The 27540-nt window shown below is 40.8% G+C and overlaps 1 protein-coding gene across 1 annotated transcript; it reads left to right on the top strand.

Annotated features, from left to right (window-relative positions):
• Nucleotides 1-395: 395 nt before the first annotated feature.
• RGS10 (regulator of G protein signaling 10) lies at nt 396-25647 on the top strand. Its single transcript, XM_065408599.1, has 5 exons — nt 396-462; nt 8648-8766; nt 10245-10331; nt 20748-20891; nt 25501-25647. Exons 1-5 carry the CDS (start codon nt 414-416, stop codon nt 25645-25647), a joined length of 546 nt encoding a protein of 181 aa, XP_065264671.1. The 5' UTR covers nt 396-413.
• Nucleotides 25648-27540: the final 1893 nt, after the last annotated feature.

Here is a 27540-nt window from a genome sequence, read left to right as displayed (position 1 = left end):
GGCAGCTGCAGAGCGCGGGCGCCCGGGCCGCGTGCGCCAGGGCGCCTCCTAGGGCAGCTGGAGGGAGCGCACGGGGGGCGCATCAGCCTGGCAGCCCGAGGCGGAGGGCGCAGAGCTAACGTACCTCAGGCGCTTCCCTGGGATGGCCGGGCACAGGGAGAGCGCCCCGCCGGAGGTCTCCTAGGAGCAGCGGGGAGCGCCCACGTGGGGCGCCTCCTAGGGGTGTCCCAGCGAAGGGAGGGCGCTCACCGCAGGCCCGTCTCATTTGGCTGGGGAAGTGCAAGGAAGCGCCCGGCCCTCGCCGCGGGGCCAGAGGGCGCGCAACTGGAGGCGCCTCCTGGGGCGCAGGGAGCTGCCGTCGCGGGCACCTCCTCCTGCTCCTGGCCGGCTGGAGCTGGGCAGCCACCCCCGAGATGTTCACCCGGGCTGTGAGCAGGCTCAGCAGGAAGCGGCCGCCGTCAGGTAAGGAGAGCTTTGCGCGGAGGACTCGGGCGAGCCTGGGTCCGGAGCGGGACCGCGTGCTGGGGGCACCTTCATTCCGGCGCCAGGCTCAGAGCGCTCGGGGTGCGTCAGAGCGAGCTAACCCCGGGACCTGAACCAACACCCCCAGAATCAGCCCCAGCCTCCCCAGGCAGGGCATGACTGGCCAGCACCAGCCTTCTGCCGCCAGGGCCAGATTGGAGGTGAAGCTCCCCCGGCACCTTTGTCTCAGTCCAGATTATAGGATTTGCTCTCTGATGGTTTTTTAAACCAATGATTAACCCAAATCAGGAGCCAGAGGTGCTGGTGCCTCTCTCTCCAGACTCTTCTAGTTTGCAGGCGCCTTTGCTTTCGGCCCAGGAAGCTTTGGCTTTGTGTTGAGAAGACACAACCACTTCTCGCTTGCGGCCGCAAGCTGCTTCAAGACGAAGAGGAAGTTTAGCTGAAAGAGGAAGGATGGAGTTTTCTTTTTAGAGTGTCTGAAAAATAAAGCACGCTGAAGTGGAATCCGGAGCCCAGCTTCCAGATGTGCTTTGGTTTGTTAACTGTCTTTTTTTTTTTTTTCTCTGCACATGAGTCATGGCTGCTGTGTGACAGAGGGAAGGCTACATTATAAGAAACTGTAACAAACACCAGTAAAAGTAACAGTGCCAAATGACATTAGGTTCAAATAGGGCCTGAGTTTCAGAAGTGCTGAACCTCCACAGCTCCACTGAGTTTAACTGGAGTTGTGGGTGCTCAGCACCTCTACAAATCAAGTAGATAAAGTCTCATTCAGGTGCTTTAACTAGCTGGATGATACAGATGAATAGAAAGAAGGTATGAATGTATGGTTACATTGCATCAACCTGAATTTTTTACTGCCTTTCCTCTGAGTTATGCATGAACAATGACAGCTTTTTATGAGGTTTAGTATGACTGTAAAAGTCCACTATAATTTCTCAAAGTATGCAATTGTGCAGTTCTAAAATAGCAAATACATAGCTTTAGCTATCTATTTCTCATGTAATGGACTTGGTAATACTTATAAAGTGAATCAAAATATGCAGTGGCCGAAAGCAGTGGTGGCAAGTTTCATATCTGAAACATGTCAGTGTATCTGGATTTTTACAATAGTCAGATATAATGATGTTAATTAGACTTAAACTAACTGAGTACAGGGTATTATTGATGATTCATATGGCTGTAGACCTGTCCATTGCTTTTAAGATGCTTAATAGCTCCCAGGACAAAGTGAACTTTGGTGGGAGGGGGGCATACATACTTCTGACGTTTGTGTTTGCCCTCACTGATGCAGATGGACCCAGCCCATGTAGCTTTTTCTGTCTTTATGCACCTTTTAATGCTTTGTATGCTTCTGGGGCTATAATATAAAACTGATAGGTTATGTTTTAAGCACAAGATTCAGAAACTATAATTTAGGTGTAGCATAGTCTTTTCCATTGTAGAGGCTCTACAGGAGGGAGTTGGATTCTGCTGTAGCTCATACATCAACCAAAATTTTAATTAAATTCAGATTAGATAATCTGTGTTACTGGTGGTGACGTCCTAACCAGAAAGAACCTAGTTTGACTTTCAGATCCCAAGTTGATTTTGGAGAGCTGTCATCTAGAAAGACCAACTTCTTACATTTGATATGGAAGTCATTGACATGGAACCCCAGAATGTCATTTTTACAGACACACTTTCAGAATATTACAGCACTTTAATACAGAACATTTTACAACTGAATTTCACTGACCCAGCAGGTTCAGTGGCTCAAGGAAACTAACATAACCTATGTTATTCTTTGTGAAATAATTTGGATAAAAATAACAAACTAAGGATCCTCAGTAGCAGCATTACTTCTGGAATGTACAATAAGATTACGAACTTGCAAGTTCCTCATTAAAGTCTTCCAAAGAAAAATTGAGTGTGGCTTTTAGTCTAGGTTTTTTTTTTTTTTTTTTTTTTTTTTTTTTTAAAGTTATGTGCTTGGTGAATGCTTCCAGAGATGCTACAAATGCAGAACATACTTTTAATTTCCTTCCGTATAGTTAAAACTAGAATCCCGTTGCCATCTGTTGTTGGAGACACTCAAAAGAGGATGTTAAGGCTTATACTTTGAACAAACCAAAACGGCAAAGGACAACTCTTTGTAGCCCATAGGTCCTTTAAAATACAGCAGCTACTAGAAAAAGTTGATCTATTGGACTCCTCAAGTGGCACTTGGATACATGGAAAGTAAGGGGATTTTCCCTTGTTAAGTGGAACAGTTAAGAACAATTTCTCATTGTTTCATAACCTTGGTTTATTAATTCAGGACTGTTGCTTGTGAGTGGAATGACATTCTGATGATCACAGAGAAATGCAATGGGCTAAGTGCACTTTTAAAAATAAAAAGCCCATCTGTCAGTATTCACAGCTTTCCAAAGGACCCAGGCCTGATTCTGTGTGAAGAAGGAGCAAATGCATGTGGTACAATCAAAGTTCTCTCAAGATAAGTTTATAGGCGAATGGGAAGAATTTTGTTAACTGTTCTGTGAATTGATGCTATTTGTTTAAATTACTGGGAACAAAGGAAAAAATGCTATTTATAAGTTGCTATATGGGTACATACTTGGCTGATTAGCTGGTCATGTCTGCTGTCTTTTGTTAATAACTTTGCAGAAAACATATATGGAAAAGGATAAGCAAAGAACAGGCATTAAATGGCTGATGTAACAAAGTTTTGTAAGATGCATGAATTTTTGCTGTGTGATATGTTGCCGCTAGGCACAGTTTATTAAAGATTTGTTATATGTTTGTAGTTGCAACACTTCAGAATTATGGGTAGGGTTTTCCAAAGTGCCTATCTAACAGGTGCACAAGTTTCCACTGAAATTCAAAGCGGACTTGTGCTGCTAAATCACTTAGGAGTGTGTGAACATCTCACCTCAGGTACTGAATCATCTTATTATTTGAAACAGTAAGCATGTAATGCTAATGTTTGGTGGTTTCTTCTGTTTTTTAACACTATTCTTTCAAAGCAAGGTCCGGAGCCTGGAGTTCTGATTTGCTAATTAATGTTAGCATGGAACTTCTTGTTTGTATAATACAAATATTTGCTGTTTCAGATACTGATAGTGTCAAGTGTGGTAGTTAGAACATTTAAAAAAATTACATTTGCCTTTTCATTTATCACTTATAAAAATATTTATTTACAAGGTGTTTTTGTGTCTTGTGTAATAGTATTTTGTGATGGTCAAAAACAGATAATATAGGATTGTTCCCTAAAATAATGCTGCAACTAGTGTAACTGCCAAACATTAGCTTTGTTTGTACAAGCAGCTGGCCACTGCACATAATATAAGAAAATGCACTGTGATCCTGTAGTCAGTGGAAGTTTTGTTGAAGTAAAGACTGTATGGTGGGGTCCCGTGTACAACTATGTTGTGAATGTTTATAATAGTATTTTCTCCACTTATTGGTTTCCTTGTCTGTTGATAAGATAAGTGATTTTTTTTCCCCCACCAAAACAAGAAAGATCAGAGTTATTTTACATCTTTATCTACTACTGTACATTTTTATCTTCTACAAAAGTTCAAATAGAAAAGTTCCCTTTTTCTGTAGTTCCTTTGCATTCTTCTTACTGGTGCACATAACTATCTGCTGTTTAAAAAATAAGTGAATCACTCTATCATTTGGATATTAGGTATTGGTGGCACTGGCAAGCATGCAGTTTGTATGTAAACTACAGGTCAGCATAATTGCAGGGCTTCTGATGGAATAAGATGATCTTATTAATGACAAGAAGAGGGATAACTAAGGATCAGAGAGCATATTTCATATACTAAAATATATTTCACCGTTACATTCTAAAAATAAATTAGTTGTGAAGAATTGTATATAAATTCCATTACAAGTGTGATTTTTCAAGACCGTTCCGTTGAACTTTAATAGATAGAAATATAGAGATTAGTTCCTTGAGTAAGGTCCAGGCAAACCTTTTGCCTATTTTAAGACATAAAGAAGTATTCTCTGTATGATACACATGAACCTGTTGAATCAGACGGATTTAAGCAATTGTGCATAGAGTGGAGAGCTATGATCCTATTGGGGACAATTCTTATACTAGAAATATGTATGTGAGTGCTCAGTAACTGAGATGAGGGATGCCTTAGAACTGTATATAGTGAAAATACAGAACTACAACGATTCTAATATTAGCAGAAGTATTTGGGGCCTGTTTCCCCACGGCCTTGTACCTTGAGTAGATGTTTACTCTTGTGTAGAAGGGGAAAGGGCCTATTATTTATTATGTGTATTATGGAAGTGACCATCTGAAAATGGGGCCCCATTATGCTAAACTCTGTGCACCACAGTATTGGATCGCTCCTGCCCCGAAGAGCTTCTGTGAAAATAGGCAGGAAGGACAAAGGGAAGGGGGAAAGGGAAGTAACATGCAAGCAGAGTGAACAGTGGTGGTCTGCAAACATCATGTTAGTGCCACAGTATTTTTGGGAGGGGTGGAGGGAATGGAGGAGTGGGTATATCTCATTTACATTTTTAAAATTATTTGGGTATGGTTTAAGGAGGAGGAGAATAACTAAATGAAAAGACAAGAGAAGGGAGAGGGGACATTGAAGGGTAGGGCAGGGGAAAAGGAGGAGGGTAGGAAGCAGGGGAACTTGGAGGGTAAGTAGAGTAAGGCTGAAATGAAGAGACAGTGAAGGAGGGGATTGGAGTGAATGGCCAGTGAGCACAGGGGAGAGAAATTGTCGAAAGCAGTCTGAGGACATTGTCTGTGCCTGCTGCGGTTGCTTTTTCGGGCTAGAGAATTTCTCTGGCCCAGGCGGGCTGGGTCCTCCCTTGAATTTCTTTTTGCCCTCGAGGCTTGTTGGGGAAGGTGGCTGCCGCATTGGACCGTAGCCCCACCACTCCATACCCACTTGGGGGAAGTTAGCATTGCCAGGGTCACCAGACTGGCATGATCCTTGTGCCCTGTCCTTGCAGAGAGGCATCAGGTGGGGAGGAAGCTCTTTGCCCTTCCTCACCCCCAAGGCAGGCCACAATGTGGTCTGTTGTCTAGTGTTCTAGAGATATCATGGAAAAACAGAAGCACAGGTCTATCTTGGGATTCTAAAGTCAGTCTGCTTCAGAGTCCTCTTAGAAGTGAATATCCATATTGCCACTCATCTCTCAAGTTATATGCTTCTGCCGTGCTTTTTAAAAAACAACGGATGAATAACCATTACTGTCCATTTTGCTTGGTAGAGCAAAAGAAGACTAGACATAAAATCCAACTCCCGTAAAGAGTATATCTAATAGGTCTGGTTCGCCACTGCTCTGCCCGTTGTGTAGTTATTTACACTTGTGGGTGGGAAACACTGCCATTCTGATTTGGTCACTGTGAACAGACAGTGGATATTTGCAGAACATGAGAATCTGACTCTATACAAGTAACAATATTTTGTACATTCTACCCCAGGATCCCGACATGCCTTGTAGACATTAATTAAACCTCACAACTCCCTTTTGAGGAGGGAAGTATTATTATTTCCATTTCCCAGAAGGGGAAACTGAGGCATGGAGAAGTTAAAGTGCCTTGTTCAAGTTCACACATCAAGTCAGTGGCAGCTGCCAGGAAACAATCTAAATGTTCTGATTCCCAGTCCTGTGCTTTCACCACTAGACCACAGTTCATCTCAGGGGAAACCTTTTTTTCTTTTTATTTATATGTACAACATCATAGATGTTCCTGGTGCTTTACAGACAAATAAGTTACAGTCCTGGTCTGAAGAGGTTACAAGGTCCAGATCCTTCTTATGCATGGACTTCTGCATCTCTATGAAAGAAATGCAGGATTGGGGGCTTACTTAGAGATGACAAAAAGAGATCACAACCGGTGAAGGAGGGAGATGCTAATGACATGGCTTGTATATTATAGTATACTCTTAGTATGTGTCCCACTTGCTTCGTTAATTTAAAATATCCTCCTTTTATTCTCTTTAAATTTGATTGATTTGGTGCATGAGGGTGGGTCTCTCCTCCTTACGCAGCAATACGTGAATGGACTCTGTGCAACTTTAGATGCCTTGTCCCTCTTGCAGAGTTTTATTCCCCATGGAAAGGGAAACGCCTATGAAAGATGTCCATCTGACTGTTATCAGAGAGAACTCGTCAAAAGACCTCAAAAAAGCCTCCAACAACCAAAAGCCACTTAGCACAATAGGCTTTTCTGGAATGCCAGTTTTCCATAGGTTTTTAGTCTTGGCATTTATCATTCTAGCTATCTGCTGATGTTTGACTCTCTACTCTGTATACATCTTGCTTTTTCATTTTCTTCTTCTTCTTTTCTTTTTGGACAACTGCTATAATAGTTTTAGCTCCACACTTGAGGAGGAGCCCTAACCTGGGTCCAAATATGTATTGAGAAGATCCATATTTTTGAACAGTGGCTTTGTTAAGGTGTAATGAAGGACTTATAAAAATAAACATGCCAATAAATAGAAATGAGATACCAAACTGTTAATAGAATAGGGGTCTGATCCTGTTCAAATTCCTTACGTGAATAGTCCCATTGACTTCAATGGACTACTCTGAGAAAAGTGAGCAGGATTGGTCGCTACTTGCATAGCTTTCAATTACAAATGCCCTTTTGTATTTATTATTAATAAGGTGACCTAAGTAAGAGCGTTATTGATTACAGTGGGGTTTTGAGTGTGCAAGGAATGTGTAATTAGACTCCCAGTCTTATAATGTCTAGCAATCTTGGATAGGGTTTTAGGCCTGACCCTGAATGGCCAAGACTCCCACTGTCTTTACTGGAAGTTTTGGGCATGTAGCGAATGGAAGATCACACTCTCTCTGTGTTTATTTTAAAGCTTTTCAATTCAGCAGTAAAATACTTGGAGCCCTTCCAAGAAGAAGGACTGCAGAATGGTAGCCAGTGAAGAATCTGTTTCTATCTGGCCTCAGCAGCCTGCGGTTTAATAAACCCATCTCTTGTTAGTCAGACAGATGTAGATTCAGCAGTTAGACCATCTCTTCCTTCTCCTCAGACTTCGGAACATTTGTGAGAATGCTGGCTGGTGTATTAGTCAGATACAACCCTGCACTCTTTATTCAGGCAAAACTCCAGTTGACTTAAGAAAATCAAAAGTAAACTGTCCAACAGTATGTGTACTCCAAGACTGCACGAGACCATTCCACTACCTGTCTAGCTGCCCTTCCAGTAAAATGGTTTGATTTGTAGGCCTCATCTCCTCCTAAACAAAGCATCACTTTTCTTTCTCCATCTGTGGCCCCCACTCTGTCCTCAGAGTGTTAATTTCTAAAAGAAATCTCATCTAGGCAGCTTACCAAGATTTGTCTCATAACTTCGGTGTGGGTGATCTAAAGCAGCCAATAGCACCGACAGTGCCAGAAACAAGCTCGCAGCCCTTTTACAGCTGATGCTCTGGTAGTAATGTTCCATGTCCATAAGTCAAATTAACTCAGATAAGACAGTGACATTATCCGCTCTTGAGTTCCCTGACTGTAAAGCAGCTTTTACATTTCTTAGGCTTTGCCTTCACTGCAGGGTTAGCTTGAGGTTTTACACCCAACCCAACCCCACCCCACCCCACCCCTATCCGCACACAACAATTTCTATTCTAGCTCATTAACTGGGCTGTCAGGGTGGGTTGAAGCTTGAGTGCTGCTGATGCTTGAACTTGTAATGCTATGGGGATGCAGCAGCAGGAGTTACAAGAGCGCATCAGCTGCTAATCAAATTGCTCTTTGTAGCCTGAGTGTTGTTTTGCAGTGTGGTCGTTCCACTTGAACGAGGTTAGTTCGAGTGGAGTAACTGGTTTGCGCATTGGTCTGCTAAACCCAGGGTTGTGAGTTTAATCCTTGAGGGGACTATTTAGGGATCTTGGGGCAAAAATGTGTCTGGGGTTGGACTAGATGTCCTCCTGAGGTCCCTTCCAACCCTGATATTCTATGATTCTATGAGTGTACTAACTCTGAGCAAACTGTACCAGTGAAGACAAGCTCTTAGAGATGATGCAGAATGGAAAAATACATGTTTCTTTTCGGTGCGATCACATCTCCTTTTAAGAAAGCAGCTATGACTTGAAGGTGTTGAGGAGGGTAGTGATGGGATCAGAGAAATGCATGTGAGACTATTCATTATTTTAAAGCTGGTGTATTTATTTTTCAGAGATAAATGACAGCGATGGCAAACCAGGCAGCAGCCAACAAACCCTAAAAGGAACCTCAAGATGGACTACGTCACTAGAGAACCTCCTAGAAGATCCAGAAGGAGTGAAACGATTTAGGGTTGCTATCTTAACTATTAATATTTGCATAGACTTTAAACAGCATTTGAAGCTTAATATGTATCCGCATTAAATAATGGTGGTGTACCAATGGCATAAGGGTATACATTTGTATATAACTAGATGTGTGAATTAAGCATTGGTGACAGAACAGTTGAGTTGGGGCATTTGCTATGCTTCTCAGATGGTATCCTCTGCCAACAGCCTATCCTTGGGTACAGGGGAAAAGCTTGGTTGCACCTTTCTAACCAGAGAACAGATGACAGGCAATGTCATGGGTACGACAGGAGTAAGGGTTAGAAAGCCACAGTGGGCTAAATAATGGAGCAGAAGGAAACTTGGTCTTTTCTGAAATATTACTGTCTCCTGTCATGTAATATCCACTACTGGGGCCTGATCCTGTAACCCTTATCCATATAAATTATTCCAATGACTGCAACTGAGCAAGAGTAACAGCCCGATCCTGCATTGTGACCCAGGCAGGTGAACTGAGCAGAGCTCCTTTAATTTCAGTAGGGCTCCATGTGGGAGCAGCAGTCTGCCCACACAGATCACAATGCAGGATTGTGACACAAGTATGTTGGGGGTGGCCCATCAGCCCTCAGTCTTGCAACCCTTTTATCATGCTAGTAATCAGTGTAACTATTTGCATAAATAAAAACTATTTGCTTGCACAATCAAACCCAGAGGCTGGGGTGAAGTGATTTTATACAAGACCACTCTGGAAAGTGCTACTACTATTACTAGACTGATCCAAATGCTTTTAGAATTCCTGGTACCAGCAAATAATTTAATCTTTCTTTTTTCACATTTGACAGTGAAAACTGAACATCCCAGAACTATAAATATTTCAGTCGTTGTTTTTATACACATGTTAAATATATATATTTTTTCCATTTTAAAAAATGCTTCACTTTAGGAGGAATGTGGTTTGTTTAAACACTGTCTGGAGAGTGCAGATACATCTTTTGATTTAATTTACTTTAAGATAATTTATTGTTACTGATGATCATGTTTAGAAGCACTTTCATTTGCAGTTTTTGCCGGTAAAGAATGTCAAATGAAAGTAGACTAGAATCCCAAGTGATCTATGGAGCTCATTAAAACAGATCTTTATACTTATTACTACTGAGTTTGTGTATTTCCTGTGTTCTTTCTGAGTAACAAATTTAAATTGCTCAAGTTATTTAATGATGATAGATACATTCCTCTCATTAGCTGGCTGACAGAATTTAAGACTAGAATTTAGCTAGGCTAGTTCTTATGGATTGTATTTTTTAAAGTATTGAATATGTTGTTTATTTATAGTCCAGTAGCACCTGTTGCTTCCCAAGTGGTGGCCCCATTTTGTGCTGTACAAAAAATAATAAAAGACAATCCTGGGCCCGAAGAGCATCTAGTTTCTACAGACTAATAGTGGGAGGGGAAACAAACATCTGAAAAATCAGATTCTAACATTTTACTTTTTTTTTCCCCCAGGAATTTTTAAAGAAAGAATTTAGTGAAGAAAATGTTTTGTTCTGGTTAGCATGTGAAGAATTTAAGAAAATGCAAGACAAGAAACAGGTATTTCCTTCAAAATTAAACTTTACCTATCAACAAAGATTCCATGGTAGCATTAGGGGATATAACCTGTCTCCTACTTACGTAGTTATTCAGCTGTATTTCATGTACATGCAAACAAATATATTGAAGGAATGTATCAGAAATCATCAAAACTAGAGATAGTTGTAGTAAACAAATTTTATTCTGCATCAGAATGAAAAGCCAAAATTGATATTTCCTGTGAAACCAAAATTCCAAAAAAATTCAGTTTGGAACCACTGAAATGTTTTGTTTTGATAATGTCTAATCGTTGTTCTTTGATAAAGCTAAACATGTTTTGTTTCAATAATGGTGTAACTTTACAATATATACTGTATTATAATATATTTAATATTTTATATGTAATACATGTAATTAATTATTTTACCATATACAAATTTAAATAAAATGAATCAAAAGAAGAAAGTTGAAACATTTTTACTGTGTCAAAATGAAATGTTTTGACATTATGGAACTAAAACAGTGGAAATCATTTATTTAGACTTTTCCCCCTCAAAAATTTCTTCAAAATCAGCATATTCCTGTGATTTCTTTAGATTTTGACTGAATTGCATTTTCGACAGAAAACTGTTCTGTTGAATATTTTTTGGTCAGCTCTAATCATGACCTCTTTCTGCTGCATGGGTGCCAGTCCTGCAATTGGATTCACATGAGCACAGGGGTCTAATTGCATTTTCTGATTGCGGGATCAGAACCATGTTATGTGGAATCAGGCCTGAAATGTGTACTGGGTTTCTGTTTGTTTGCTCCTGTAAATATTGGAGAATGTTTCAACAATTAAAACATGTAATTTGATTAATGTTTTAGGCTGAGACGTCCAAAGGAAGTTAGATGCCAAAATCCTATTGAATGTCAGTGGGAGCTGGGTGATTAATTCCCCTAGGCCTCTTTGAGAATCCCAGCTTTAGACTTTCTATGTGGACATCAAGGGCTAAATTATGGCCTTTGTTGCTGGACGAGCACTTTGCAGCTGGATAGTCCAAGTGATGGTACTCTGCAGGGAGATAGCGCTAGGGAGTTTGCTGAGAAGAACTCTTTACACCTGCTCTAGAAAGGTGCATTGTACACTCCCCAGTATGCCGGGAACCATCAGAAATAGGAGGGAATGGGGACACAGGTCTCATCCCCATGGTACCCTTGGTACCATGAAATTGTTAGCCTTCAGAGGGAGTCTTGCAGGTGTAAGTCAAGGTTGGATCTAGATTATGATGTTTGCTCCCACAAGACACAGGAATGACTGTAGATCAAGTCTGGTTGAAAATTTTCCCTTGGAACTGTTTTTTAGTGGAAAATTGGGTTTTCAGCAAAATTAATTTTTTTGTGAAAAGTGTTTCTGTTTGCCAGAAGCTGGGAATGGGTGACAGGGGATGGATCACTTGATGATTACCTGTTTTGTTCATTCCCTCTGGGGCACCTGGCACTGGCCACTGTTGGAAGACAGGGTACTAGATGGACCTGTTCTTATGTCTGCTTTCCACAGGAAATTTTGATTTGTCATAAAAAGAAAAAATGAACAATTGAAAACCAAAATATTTTTCAGTATTCAAATTTCTTCCAAAAAAATTTCTGCAGCAAAGGAAACATATTTTTCAACCAACTCAACAACAGACCTCTCCATGCCTAGAACTACACAGAAGTAATGTCTTGGGCTTGGTTTTCCCTCAGTAAGGTCTATGCATACACATATAGATGGACATACTCAAAACAGAAACAACTAATCAGGCTGTTTTTCCTACAGTCTGGAAAGGAGAGAGATTGGGACGAGGAGGGAATGATTGTTGTTTCTATTTTAAATATTTCTGTTCTGTATTTGGGGAAAAACAGATGATATCGTCTCATCATATGGTGATGATAACACTCTTTCCATTCTGCTAGTATCTCTGGAGGATGTGAAACAAGCTACTAAAGTTTGACATTTTAAAATCAGAAGGTCCCAAAAACTTGCATCCAAGAGCTTTCTGGATCATTAATGTTGATCTTCAATAAGTCTTGGAGCACTGGGGAAGTTCCAGAAGACTGGGAAAAAACTAATGTTGTGCTAATTTTTAAAAAGAGTCAGTGGGATGACCGTAGTAATTATATGCCTGTTAGCCTGGCCAAGATAATGGAGTGGTTGATATGGGACTGGATTAATAAAGAATTAAAGGAGGGCAATGTAATTAATGCAAATCAACATGGGTTTATGGAAAATAGATCCTATCAAACTAACTTGATATCTTTCTTTGATGAGATTATAAGTTTGTTAAAGTAATAGTGTTGATGTTATATTTAGACTTCTGCAAAGAATTTGACCTAGTACCGCACAACATTTTGATTAAAAAACTAGACTAATATAAAATTAACACGGTACATGTTAAATGGATTAAAAACTGACTGATAGGACTCAACATTTAACTGTAAAAAGAGACTTTTCATCACGTAGGTGTGTTTCCAGTGGGGTCCACGGGTATTAGTTTTTGGCCCTATGCTATTTAACATTTTTATCAATGACCTGGAAGAAAACATAAAATAATCACTGATAAAGTTTGCAGATGATACGAAAATAGGGGAGAGGCAAATAATGAAGAGGACAGGTCACTGATTCAGCGTGATCTGGATCACTTAGCAAACTGGTTGCAACCAAACAATATGCAGTTTAATATGGCTAAATGTATAAATCTAGGAACAAAGAATGTAGGTCAGACTTACAGGATGGGGGATGCTATCCTGGGAAGCAGTGACTCTGAGAAAGATTTGGAGGTGGTGGTGGATAATGAGCTGAACATGAGCTCTCAATGTGACGCCATGATGAAAAGAGCTAATGCTGACCCAGGAAGGATGCATAAACAGGAGAATCTCAAGAAGGAGTAGACAGGTTATTTTACCTCTTCGTCTGGCACTGGTACAACTACTGCTGTTTTACCATGTCCAGTTCTAGGGTCCACAATTCAAGAAGGAAGTTGATAAATTGGAGAGGGTTCAGAGAAGGGCAATCAGAATGATTAAAGGATAAGAAAACATACCTAGCCATAGACTCAAAGAGCTCCATCTGTTTAGCTTAACAAAGAGAAGGTTAAGGAGTGATTTGATTACAGTTTATAAGTACTTACATGGGGAACAAATATTGAATAATGGACTCTTCAGTCTTTCAGAAAGATATAACACTATACAATGGCTGTACGTTGAAACTAGACAAATTCAGACTGGAAATAAGGTGTACATTTTTGATAGTGAGAATAATTAACCATTGGAACAATTTAGCAGGGGTCGTGGTGGAATCTCCATTACTGACAATTTTGAAATAACGATTGGTTGTGTTTCTAACAGATCTGCTCTAGGAATTATTTTGGGGAAGTTCTCTGTGTTATACAGGAGACCAGACTAGATGATCACAATGGTCCCCTCAGGGCTTGAAAGCTATGAATATGTGGGAGCTGCTCAGATACTACCATGATGGCAGCTGTTTTAAGTTAGATAGACTGGCACTGGGTACATTCATTAGCTCTCACTTCAAGCCCTCCTAACACAAGTGGCAGCATTCTGCCTGGCTGTTGTCCACATGGTTGAGAAGCTGTCTGTGCCCTGTCTTCACCTCAACATGCTAATTGCAAGACAAGACTCACGGGGCCTAATTTAGCCTTGGCACAAAAGTCATTACACATAGCACTTGTTTGGTCCTTGTTATTACAAATCAGTGCTGAAAGTAACCCACTGTGCACAGTATGTAAGGCCTGGTGTCTAGATATGCCTGTTCCCTTCCCTCTTCTGCCAAGAGAACTTACTTTCTTCACTGGTGGATGTGGATCTGGCATTGCAGCTGGTTCACAAATAGGGAGTATATTTTTCTTCACACAGGCTAGCTGTTTTCTGTCTGTATGATGCACAGTGGCCCAGGCCCTGCTCAGGAGTTAGGTAGCCTCCATTGTTGCTTAAACAGGTACCAAATTGTATTCTAAGATGGATACTGCATGAAAAGTCCTTCTGTAGGATTTTGCAGTGGGATGATGACACTTTTTTCCTTTATAAAATAATCTGCATAGTTTTTTCATTGTTTCTATTTTAGGATTGTGCACACAGACACAGGAAATGGTAAACAGACATACAGAGATAATAGTGCAATGAATCCTCAGATTAATTGCCATATTGAATGGACAATGATTAACTAGTTCCCATTTACCTTCAATTATTCAGTACCAGTCTTTATGCAATATATGCAGTCAGCAGTCTAACACTAACAAAGTTTCTGGAGGCTAGAAGAATTATAATACATTGATTGATCTGCAATAACTTTTAAACCCTACTGCAAATCCATAATCTATCTCCTTTACAGAATTAAACAGAAACTTTAAAGATAGAAATCATTCTGTACAGTATTTATTATAGCATGAAACACTAATTTGTCTCCTGAAAGTGATTTCTGCAGCAATCACTGTAATACTACATCAATGAGGGAGTTAATTTGTATATTATGCTAATATGATGCTTCCCAGAGATACCCAGGGTTGTGAGGCACCTTGCAACAATGTGCCCTTAGTGTGAGGAGGCCTTGTCTGTGTCTGCTGGGGCCCTCACTGTCACTCTGCAGGTTAGCAATAGGCCCACTCCAACCCTGAGCCCTCCGAGTGCCTCCCTGGAGTGTCAAGGCCTTGGTCCAGTGGACAATCACAGTATTCACAGATTTGCTGCTTCCAAGAAGCAGTACACCCAGCTTACCAGTTCCCCTCAGATCACCACTCCGCTTAACACACAACACTTAGGGTATGTGTACACATACAGTGCTGTAGGGCCACAGTTGTGCCGTTACAGCGTGTCTGGTGAAGACGCTCTAAGCTGATGGGAGAGAGGGCAGAAGCTATGTTGGTGGGAGAAGCGCTCTCGCCGACATAGTACTGTGCACACAAGCGCTTATGTCGGTGTAACATATGTCACTCAGGGGTGGTTTATTCACACCCCTGTGTGACATAAGTTATGCCGACATAGGCTGTAGGCTAGCCATAGGCTGTGGTGTGTTTACAGTGAAATCAAACATTGGGTTATTTAACAAGGCACACAGATTCAAGTAACAGTAAGTAGAACTATTGGAAATAAATTGTTCCATATGAAATAAAATCATAACATGCATTCTAGAGCTTAGGTTTAATTAACAAGATACTCTCATGTCTAATAAAATATTGCAGATCAGTGCTTTACTGTCGGGCTGTGACCCTCTTTTCACGAGACAGCCACACCATCAGCTTGCTTCTTCAGTGGAGGATAAAATCTTGTCCCTCCTGCTGTTTTTTTTTAACACATTTGCAGACTATTGTCTGTTACCCAAGGAGGTCTCCTCTTCACAGAATTATTCTGGATTTCTTTTTTCTTTGTAAATCCTGGCCCATACAGTAAACACACCCGGTTTCCATGGATGTCCATTATTCTATATGCTGATTGAGGTAGCCCTGAGTCTTAGCCTTTTGGGCCTATTTTCTTGTCAAATGGGGCCTGTCCTGCGGTACTAGGAGTCAGAGGCAGGTTTGAGGAGGTGTACTGCCTTACTAGCAACAGCTACTGGAGACATTATGCCTGCAGAGACCAGGAGCCGGCATGGTACCTCCAGGCGTACTGTGGAAAGTATGCTCACGAGCAACAGTTACTACCATCTATGACAAATACTACGTATGCTCCTGCATCGTCACCTTGCCTACTCTTATCAGTGTGTCTAGTGGGCGAGGACAGTGTGTCTAGCTGGCAACACTGGAGCCTCCTACCCTCTACCTGAAGGATGCCAGCTGCTAAATTAGTGCACAACAGTGTCTTTTGCCTTCCTCTTCTAGTGCCCCGCCACACACACTGGAGCAGCCATAATTTGGCCCTGTATAATTATACAAATTATAATTTGCAGTGTTTTGTCTCACAACAAATGCTATTCACAGGCAAAAACGTTTAGGACAGAATTAGAGTTGCAAATAAGTGCCACTTGCTTACAACGTTAAAGTTCGACGAGAGCACAACAAGCTGGTGGCAGAACCAGGAACAGGACTCCTGGCACTCAGCCTAGGGCTTTAACTGCTAGCCTGCTCTGCTCCTTCATGTGGATTAAAATGCCTGACGTGGCAGGATGGTACCTTGCATTCTCTACCCCTGGGGCAGTAGTTTTCACTATAAATTCAGAAGTCCGGTTCACACTCTTATAGGGCCGGATCCAAAGCCCATTAGTGAGAAGGGGAAAGGCTCCCATGGGCTTCGGATCAGTCCCACATCTGTTCAAAAAATTCAAAGAATGAGACTTTCCTGCTTTTTCCTTCCCTAGGAAGTCTTTTGTCCCTATTTTTCTACATCTGTGTATTCAAAATTTATTAAAGTCATCTCCCACCACATTTTACATATTTGTCTCCTCCGACGGCTTCTCTACACCCACCTGCACTGATTTAACTTATGGTGTCATTTTTAAGTTTACCAGTTTAAACAGGCACAGAAGGCTGTGTGGACACTCTTATTTTGGTTTAAACCAGACTTATTTCAATTTAGCTTAAACCCATTCTTTATCAAATTAAGCTGAAGCGGAATAAATTACTCTTTAACCAAAAAAAAAAAAAAAGAGTTCACACACACAGGCTGGTTAACCAAACTGTTGCAAATTCATGCACAGACACCCTCCAGGTGAGTTCAGACCCCCCTAGTAGCCTAAATGGCTTAAAAGAGCATCTCTCTATGGCACAATATTATTGTGACCTCTTGTGTCAATCTGTAGCATAATTTGGCTTTGCACAAGTCTGAATAATGTCAGGATGATGAATGATTACATAAATGTGCTGGTAAAAAGTTTTTGAAATACCTTTACTGCTTTTATTCATTAATTGAGGGTCATGCTACCTCTCCCCAGCTTGTCACTAATCAGTGCCCTCCACAACTGGGCTGATGACTCATACAGTGTCATTTTCAGTATCTCTTCCACATTAACTCTTTTTTTTTTATAGTCACCCCTCTGTTAATTAGCTAATGTCAGTAAAGCTGATCACTGGACGTGCTATATAAATGCTGATTAGTGTTCTTAAGCAGAAGTATTGTTATGTTCAGTGGCCAGCTTTCAAACAACTCAACAGTTTTAAAAATATGTTAAAAACAATAACAAAAAGCCCCACCACTAGTGCCTGGTACACTTCTTCTAGCACCTGGACACTATTATTTTATAGAGCAAAACTGATTCTTGTTTAATTAACAACTTGGTTTTTTTTATTAAAAATAATGGTGAGCATTTCATTAGAATCAGTTGTGTGCAGTTGCTGTGTGTTCATGATTTAAAAACAAACAAACATCAAGACCTTTTGTATCTGCTCACACTGTTAAAATATTTCTTCCTTTTCAAATGCACTTTAAAACTAAACACAAATAGGGACTAAGAACTATCCAATCAAATGGAATCTTTTTTACTTTTCAATCATAGGGAAAATTTAGCAAAATGCTACAGTGAAGATTCTCCTGTTGCGTATGGTAGCAGAAATATATATAGCACCTTTCATTTCAATATAGCACCTTTCATTTCAAAGGGTCTCAAAGCACCTTGCAACCTTCGTATGTTCAGGAATCTCTGCTGCCACTTCTAGGCTGGAACGTGCCAATGGTTAAACAGAGTTCAGCAATGCTAAATAACAGTTTAAATACCAGAGTCTAGCTTCTGATGAACATCTGGGGTTCCCCAGTTATTTCTTCTGGGAACCGTTTATGTGTCTGAGAGCAGAACTTGACTCTGGGAAAGGAAGTAAAGAGGAATATTATATCCATTTGAAACAGCAAGGGGGATTTCTGTAGACAGAACCTTATTGTCCAAATTGGAATTTGGCCAGGACAGTGGGGCGAGCACATGTATACTAATGAAAAGTTCCAAGGGATCTTTAATGACCACACATGAGTAAGATCTCAGTTTTAAATCTTATTTATAAGAAAACACAGCCCTTTTTTATCACCCAGCTGACACAGAAGGAAGGAAGAGTGCCATCTACTGAATCACTGACATCGCTTCCTTACTTCCTACTCAGCAGTGGGTTTTCCTGGAAGGTCTCTGAGGGCATGTCTGCAGCTGGGCGCTGTGATTCTCAGCCCGGATAGACAGACTCACAGTAGCTTCACTCGAGCTGGCATGCTAAAAATAGCAGTGTAGGTGTTGCAGTTGGGCTAGCCACCTAAGCTGGGATCCAGGGAGTCAGGTGAGCTTGGACTTGGGTGCTAGCCTGGATTGCTGCCTGTGCTACAACATTCACACTGCCATTTTAGTGCACTAGCTCAAGTGAAGGTAGCAAGAATCTGTCTACTCGCGCTGGGAATCACACCTCCCAGCTGCAGTGTAGGTATACCCTGAAGCAGAGGGTTGTCAATAGGTGGACCATGGGTCAAATCCGGATCACCAGACACTTTTCAATGGACTCTGCAATCTTTTTATTTACTTATTATCACCATTATTGTTATTTCTTATTATTATTTTCTCCGGAGTCTGAACCTTGACTATACCTTGACTAAGAAATTTGGACTTTGATAAAAAATAATTGACTACCCCTGCCTTGAAGGCTCCTCTACATTAGAAAATGTTGCTGCTTTAACTATACCGATATAATTAAAGTTACCTACCCTCCCTGCCCCAGTGTGGATGAAGTTTTACTGATATAAAAGTGCTTATATTGGTATAGCTTATTCTGGTTGAGGAAGTGAAATAAGTTATCCTCGTAAAAGGCACCTTTATACCAGTATAACTGCATTTCGAGTAGTGTTTATATCAATCTAATTGTATTGGTTAAAAAAACACATCTAATGGACATAGTTATATCAGTAAAAGCAACAAGGAGTCCGGTGGCACCTTAAAAACTAACAGATTTATTTGGGCATAAGCTTTTGTGGGTAAAAAACCCACTTCTTCAGATGCATGGAGAGCAGGCCTGAGTGACCCTACCCTCTTTAGTGTGAAATTGACAAAGATCACAGCCCTAGGCAGTATGGCGCCCAAAAATACTCCTTCAGTATGAGCTACTGTATCTGTTATATCCTGATGTTTCATGCTCCTGAATGAATATTCTCTTTTAAAAAGAAATGCTGCCTCACAACATGTGTGTGCTATCAGCTGTGAGAGGGTTAATTCTTTAGACCTTAGGAATACACTAAGGTAGTCAGACGTGTATAGGTGTTTGTTTGTTTTTAATTATCCCCACATGTCTATTCTGAACTGTAAAACAAAAAAGTATTCCTGTGATTTGTTCCTGGCCAACGGTTTAAGTGCTTTCCTCTTCAGTCTCACTTCCCATCACAGATGCAGTCTTCTGGCTTGTCCTGCTCTATGAATACTGTTCCTCATTAAATATACAATACAGAATATTTATGGTTACCCATTGCTAATTATCTGCTAGTGTCTGCTGGTATGCAGCTCCAAGCATGAAAAATTTAGAACACCAGTTTGAGATTTACATCTCAGGTGGCTTTAAAATAAATATAGTCTCCAACTGTGCTCATTCTTTTATCTGCTTCCATGAACTTCCTAAGCAAGGAGAGTTTTGTAATTGATTTCAGTGGGAGCAGGATTGGGGTCCTTAATAAAGTGCTTTGAAGTTGAAGAGTGCTGTATGAGTCTAAGCATTATCATTATTATTCCTGCTTTATGAAAGAAGGCCACTGAAACAGAACATATGTTGCTGTCAGAGCAAACAGTGAAAAATAAATTACCTCAAATAAGCCACACCTAACCTCTTCAGCTACAGTGATAAGCCCTCTCTGTGCAGTTACATAATTGCATGATCAGGGCCTGATCATTACAAGGTACTGACTTCTTGAATGAAGTGCTGAGCTCTGTCCGCTCCTATTAAAGTCCGTGAACACTCAGCATGTTTCAGGATTGGGCCTTTCTTTGAGTATCTCTTTCCTAAATGATGAATGAAATGATGTATATGTCACTATTAGATATAGTGTGGCCACAAGTATATGATTGCTGTCTGGTTTCTCTCTTTGCCTGTTTGTTTCTACAATACAAAAGAGGAAAGCGAATTTACTGCATGATGTAGCATTCTGGGGCCTGATTCTCCTCTCCTGCCTGTTTTATTCCTGATTCACACCTGTGTAAGTGAGAGGAGAATCAAGTCCTTTGTATTTAATCATAAACGTTTCAGAACAGAAGTCAGGAGCTGGGATAGTCAAAGGAACATAAAGGAATTAGGTCCCCAAATACGATCTGGGTAACTAACTCCCTTGTGATCCTTTGGAAATCCCAGCCAGAATGTACATGAAAAAACTGACTTACTGCACACTTTCTTTCTTTTGACTAAATATCTTATTTCTAAGATGTTGCCCCTGATAGAGGCATCTCCCATGCTGTTAGCATGTCTTGAAGGACGACTCTGGCAAAGTTACATGTTCCCATTGTAAATATTTGACCTTTCACAGATGCAAGAAAAAGCTAAAGAAATTTACATGACTTTCCTGTCCAGTAAAGCTTCCTGCCAAGTCAATGTTGAAGGGCAATCCCGTTTGAATGAGACAATATTGCAAGAACCTCACCCACTAATGTTTCAAAAGCTGCAGGACCAGGTAAAGTTATTACATTTACCCTGCTCACTTGAGGACATATTTTATGGTTGGTGTGGAAGGATGCAATGAAGGTGGCAGGGATAGGGAGGTGGCAGGACCATAGGGCCTGGGCTGTTGCTGTATATAGTGTCAGTTCTGCCAGAGCATGCACATTGCCAGCTAACTGATAAAATGAGCTCCCATGTATGTATGAAAGCAAATGATCATACAAGATACACAGTGATGCACGCTCACTGGACTCAGGGCAGAATGAAGGGTTGGATGCTGTGTGCTGTACTCTGTGGTGGCTTGCTGAGTTGGGCGCTTCAAAGGACAGAACTGAATCTGAGGGAAGGTGAATTAGGCAAAAGGGGGCAGAGGAGTCCTGCTCTGGCAGCCTATCCTGGCAGTGTGATGGAGAGGACACTGCCCACATACTGGCTAGCACAGAAGAGCCCGGGCTCCAAATCAGTCTATTCTGGCCTAGTTAGCTTTTAAAAAATGACAGTGAAAAGCTGCTAAGAATAAAACAGCTTGGTAAATTCTTTGTTCTTCTCAACTGCACTCCGTACCCTAAAGGGAACATTATACATTGTGCACTCTCTACAGAGTGCCTGCTGCTGCAGCCCTCGCTCAGGGAAAACTCATAAGCCATCTGTGATAGCATAAGGTTCCTTAATAAAGTTGGGAGCTGGTGAGTGCATGCCACTCTGCATTTGTTATGGATCAGATCCTCAGTCCAGCTCCTGGGCTGGGCACTTAGCAGATGCATGGAAGGTGGAAGTGGAGGAGTCCCATCCCCATCAGGCATGGAGAGGTGCTGCAGCCCTTCCGTGGAGGTTACTTCTGCTGAAATAATTATCACGCAGGAGTGAGTATCTGAGGATGTGTGAAGTGTCACATCCTTTCTCCCCACCTCTGCCACAGACCCCTAATGTGCTGCCCCCACCTTTGCACCTGTTCCGCTGAAGGGGCTTTCAGTGGAAGCTTGGTAGGATTTGCCTCTGTGTTTTTTGTCAGCAGCTGGAGAACCCATCAGCTGACTGATTTCATGCCCATGTTTTGCTGTGCACTCACTTGGACTGAGACACCAGTGATGCTGATTTCAGTAACACTGAATTCTGTTACTGGCTGCCTTGTGGTCGCTGGAGTCTGCTTCAGGACTTTTCTCCTTGGTTGATTTCAGCTGCTCATTGACTCAAAATGAGACAGATGTCCTGGAATACCCCCTCTCATCTCCTTGTGCTTTAGAGAGGGGTGCTGAGCTGGGAAATGAGCCTCTATATCCCAATCCAAAAATCTCTATAGCTCGAGGAAGGGTTTGGATCTGCTAGTGCAGATCTGAACTTCCTCAGAGCTTGAGAGGGCTCGTTCCTAGGATTCCAATCCCAGCCCATCTGGCAATGCAAAACTTTGGGCAGAATTTTGTAGATGTCCACTTTGGAGACAGGTTCTCTTCATTTTTTTAACCTACTTTGCCATAGACTGTGGAGTCACTGACTTTCATCTGCAACTTCCAAAGAGTATGGCCATTGCCACTTCCAGTTGCACCCTCCTCAGGACTTTTGAGTATTTGTATTTTCCCCTTGGCTCATGTCTTTTACAGCAAAGCAGTTCTTTGATTTAAACAGCATATTTAACAGAGTTGACATCACATGCTGAATGCATCTGTCAGGTATTGAAGTGGGCTGATGAGCAAAGGTTCAGCTTCCCTTGAAGTGGATTTCAAATGATTAACAGTGGAAATGTCTAAAGCCCAATTTCAATGTGACAAAGCAAAATATTTCATGGAAGAATCTGTTTGACTTGGGGGAGATGGGAAAGAAAGTGTCCTTGTAAATCCTGATGTTACTATACATAGTAGGTGATTACATGACTGTAACAATGAAATTGGAGAGAGTACAAAAGACTTTAACTGTTCTCCATTTCAGCAGAGGGATCCATGCATAGATGGGAACAGCCAAAGAAGCATGAATTAGAGACATATACTAAACCAGGTTCGAGGGGAGTCCCGTTAATGTGCTACTCAAGAATGTCTGTAAATGTTTTAAAACTAAACACAGGACATCTGGGGATTGCTGCAGATTTCCACTGTATGGAATGCAGCTTTTGTCTGATCCTGCTACATAGTACTCCAGCAGCAATTATGCTCTTCTCTGGCTTGAATCCTTATTAAGTTACAAGGAGTGGTATAATTTGCTCCCACGAGGACAATCTGAGATCTGACTGTGTTTATAAAGTATACAAGGGCATAGCTTGAAGGCCAGACTCTGACCTTATTCATGGCGAGTAGCAATTTACTTCTCGAGAAGATCGATTGATTTCACTGGGACTTCTTGTGGGGGTAAGGTTCTATTAAATATTAGTAAAAGTATCAGTATTTGGCCCTGTGTATGTAGTTATTTGGATACAATTTCAGGACAAAGGCTGCTATTCAGTATGGGGAAGTGGGACTTCAGTGGTTCATAGAACCCTTGTGAATTTCAAACTCTTTGCCCAGGTACATTCACCTGTACTGTGCAGAGATGCCAACGAATCTCATCCATTCAGTTTAAAGAGAGAGAAAACTCCCTTTCTGCACGGCTATAAAAAAACTCAGCAATCTGTGTAGTTGTCACAGTCCAGGACTGTTACCAACTTGGTTTTGATCTTTATAGTGTTTGCCCACCATGAGAGGTGCCCTGTTGTCACCATGAAAAGGAGGGTCTGTTAATGTAAGTCCCAAACTTTGGCTCATGAACCTCTGATGGGCTATGTCTTCACCGGAAAAAAAAAAGTGTATTTTACATTGAGATCGCTCTCTCGATGTAGAATGCTAGTGGACACACGGCACAGGTAATTTTTATCTTGATGTAGCTAGTCAAGGTCAACTGCAGGTGGGAGGTATAGGGTTAACCTCAACTAGCCACATCAAAGGAAAGAGTACCTGCGCCTTGTCACTGCTAGCATTCTACCTTGAGGTAGCTAACTTGAGTTAAAATTCATTTAAATCCATTTAGCATTTAAATTAAAGCAGAGAGGTTTCATATGGTTTACATATAAAAATGAACAACAATTAGTATGAAAGCCCCTGTGTCATTTATTTTACAAGCAGGATATTACAGCTCATACACGCACATGTTTTATGTGATTGAGGGTTTTTAGTAGCGAAGATTACTGCAGAGGTGAAAAAGAACAAGCTTTTTCTCTACAAGGCAGTAAGCTACAGTTGCACTAACAGTTTGAAACATTTTAGAAATGAGACCCATAAAGCTACAGTTGCAATTATCCACACATGGAATTTGTAACCCTACTTATTGAAGCAGCTGAGAATCCAAAAATTCCTCTTGGAAGCTTAGCTTAGTGACTTTGGGCACCGTAAAATGTAATCAGTCACGAAGCGTGACTCAGAGAGGCTACTCTGGTGCATTCATTGCCAGAGGGTGATGTATGCTTTTGTTTTGTTTCAATTATGGTTTGCAGTTATGGTTTGCAGTATTTTTTTTCTCCCCTAGCTTTTCTAGCCCAAGCAAAATAGTCACGACCTAGACAATTGAGAACACTAGAGACTTTTTGGTGGTGGTAGTAAAAATCCAAGTAAGTTGTAGGAGTTTGCTTAGAAATAGATGGAAGTAGGAAGCGAGAAAACAACTGAGTTGGAGGATGAAGCTGAGTTCAAGAATGGCAGGGAACTAGAAGTCCTGGAAGAGAAAAGACAATGTAACTAGCTCCCAAAAATACCTAAAAAAAAGGAAATGGAGATAAAATATTTATTTTGAAACAAAAAGCATGAAGAATTTTCAGGTGAAATATTTATTATTATATAGTGCCTTGTGCCCCTGTACACACCGTGGGTCAAATCTTGGTCTCCCTGAAGTCAATGGCAAAATTCCATTGTCTTGAATGGAACCAGGGTATCACCCCTCGTGTGAGTAACAAGTGTTGGCTAAGCCAGTTGTAAGTGTGAACTAAGCTACAGGAGTGTTGGACAAGCCAGCTATTTCAATCAGTGACACATTTGCACCTGCAACCGTTTGTCTGCTTAAATTATTTAGAGGCTCTTTTGTTAATATCTCAGTGCTGTGTGTGTGCACTCAGGCTCTACTGTGATATTCAAGTGTGGTTATGATCAGAAAGGTGAATGTATCCAGCTCTGCCCCCTCTGTGCATTCTGAGTCACATCTTTTTACTGCACCGACCGAATGCCATCTTCATTACGTTTTTTCTCGTGGTCGCCCTGCAGAGTCGACCTTGCTATGGGTGGAGCTGGGTTATGTCCTCACTTGTACATCATATACAATTAGTAACTAAGTGCCAGCTGCAGACCCTTTACTACCGGTGGTGATGTGAGAGTCCAGCTTTCAAACGTCAGGTTGCATTTGCCGTGTTCTCAGGCAGGAAAACCATCATTTGGCCCATAAGCTGATCAAATTTGATATGGACATTAATGAACATGGAACCCCATAATACTGTTTGTTATACACAATCACTTTTAGAGTATATAAGATTTATTTTAATGACATGCTTTCTGGCCAATACATTTTAGTGTATGCATTTGCTGACAACAAAATTTTAGACATTTCCTATTATCTTTCTGGTTTAGGATCTATTTTATTTGAGTCATTGTTTTTGTTTTGTTTCCCTCCCCTAGATATTCAATCTCATGAAGTACGACAGCTACAGCCGCTTCTTAAAGTCAGACATATTTTTAAAACATAAGAGGGCCGAGGAACAAGAAGAGAATTCATCGGAAGCTCAATCCGTAGCTAAAAGAGCTTCAAGGATTTACAACACATGATCCAAAGAAACCCATTCAGACAAGCAACAAAAAATAACCTAACTCTCAGGAACAGTCTTTGGGTCTATAACTGTTGCATTTAAGGCTTGAAAAGCACAAAACCCTTTTAGGGGATATTTACCTTCTTAATTGCTTGAACAACTAATTGTTTTTGCATGATGGCTAATACCAAACACTCTTGAAAAGACCATTTCCTAGGCTAAAATGCTGAGGTATCCGTATGTAGCATGAATTACATCCCATATTTCACAAATTAAAATGTTTTCCAATCACTGTATTTTGTGAGGCATCACAAACATGAGAAATGGAAAATAGGGTTGCTTTTGCCTTCTGATTTTATAGCTATCCTGTATGTACGTTTGTGAATTGTTGTGAGCCAATGCAGAGTAGCATTTCCGATAGCTCTGTGGATGAGTCATACAATGATTATCATTAGGGGGCAGTATCATGTAGGGTTACTCCTAATAAAACCCAGTTTCAGTCCTCCCAAACGTAAATCTCTTCTTTGAAACTAATCTGTCTGTGAGACTTTGAAAGGCAATTTCAATTTTGACTTTGGGAAGTGTGGGTTTGTCTTTATTATTGAAGCAGCAGGCTTGTTTTTTTTAGTCAGGATTTTCATTACCGTATTTCTTTGATTTCACGATGTTTCCCACAACAGCCAATCAGCTTCTTCAGATGACAGAGGCTAATCGCCAGCTTTGACAGAAACAACATGTCAACTTTAAAAACACAATAAAACCTCTTGTGTTTTCATAGCACCTAAACTATAATGGAACAAAAGCACCAAAATAGGAAGGATCCCTTCAAAGCACTCAAAAAGCTATAGGAGAACTGATACCTGTTGCCCACTTCTTGGTATCACATCTTCAGGTGGGCTCAGCACTTCAGCCGCTAGCACCCTTATTCTGAAGTCACATGCAAGTACTAGTAAGCATTAGGTCTTCCCCAGTCTTCCTGAGGAATTGTGCCCTGGCTGCCAGGAGTCCTTCTGCAGAGGCACAAAACAACAGTTTTCATTTTCAGTCTGGCTTTGCTAAAATCGATTGGTCACATACTACCTGATTTTGTTTTCCCCCAAGAAGTGTTTCAGGGTTTCCTATGCACAGATGTTGGGAAGTCCAACAGAACTGTGAATTCGCATTGTGATTTTAGCCATTCCCACTCCATGCTTGAGATGAAGGGCAGTTTATGTCTGCCCTGAGAAGATCAATGTGCAATGATGAAATGTTAGGAAAATGCTGGTGGAAATCTCCACCAAAGAGTTCTCTTTGTCTGCCTGGAACAGTTTTGGAACTGAAAAGCATTTTGGCATAAATGTTTAATGTGTTTATATTTTTTGAATTCATTAATTCAATGCCAAACTACGGTACTAAATTGCCGTTTAGAATTGGGAGAACATATTGACTGGCATGTTTTATTTTCAAGCTTTGCCATGTGTAGTCTAGCTCTGACTCACATTGACTCACTATTTACTCTTTTTGTGTGTTAGTGCAGGCTTTTCTTGAGCTTGTATTTATGGGCTGTCTAGTCAGATTGCACAAATAGCTTTTGATTATTTTAAAATTCTCTTTCTCAGGAAGGTCAGTTATATATTATATATTACTGTTGCTATCAACATCTTAAAAGCCAGGGCTAGGTTGTAATTTTCTAGGAGGAAAACTCTCTATATAGCCTTCTGACATATGACACTGTCTTTCTCTAAGCCACCTTTACAGCCTATGTCTAAAGAAAATGGCTGCTTAATCTCCCACTTAATCCATTCATATAATGATAGTGGGAGTTCTGAAAACTTATCAAGGGATAAAGAGATTTGTTAGTTTTTAGGGAATTGAGCAGGAGGGCAGTCTTTCAATTTGCACTTTCTGAGCTGTAGGTCAGATGCACTGAGTA

This window comes from Emys orbicularis, chromosome 7 (genome assembly GCF_028017835.1).
Source record: "Emys orbicularis isolate rEmyOrb1 chromosome 7, rEmyOrb1.hap1, whole genome shotgun sequence".
In the NCBI taxonomy this organism is placed as follows: Eukaryota; Metazoa; Chordata; order Testudines; family Emydidae; genus Emys; species Emys orbicularis.
The sequence above is the reverse complement of the archived record's forward strand: the minus strand, read 5'-3'. Positions and strand labels throughout refer to the sequence as shown.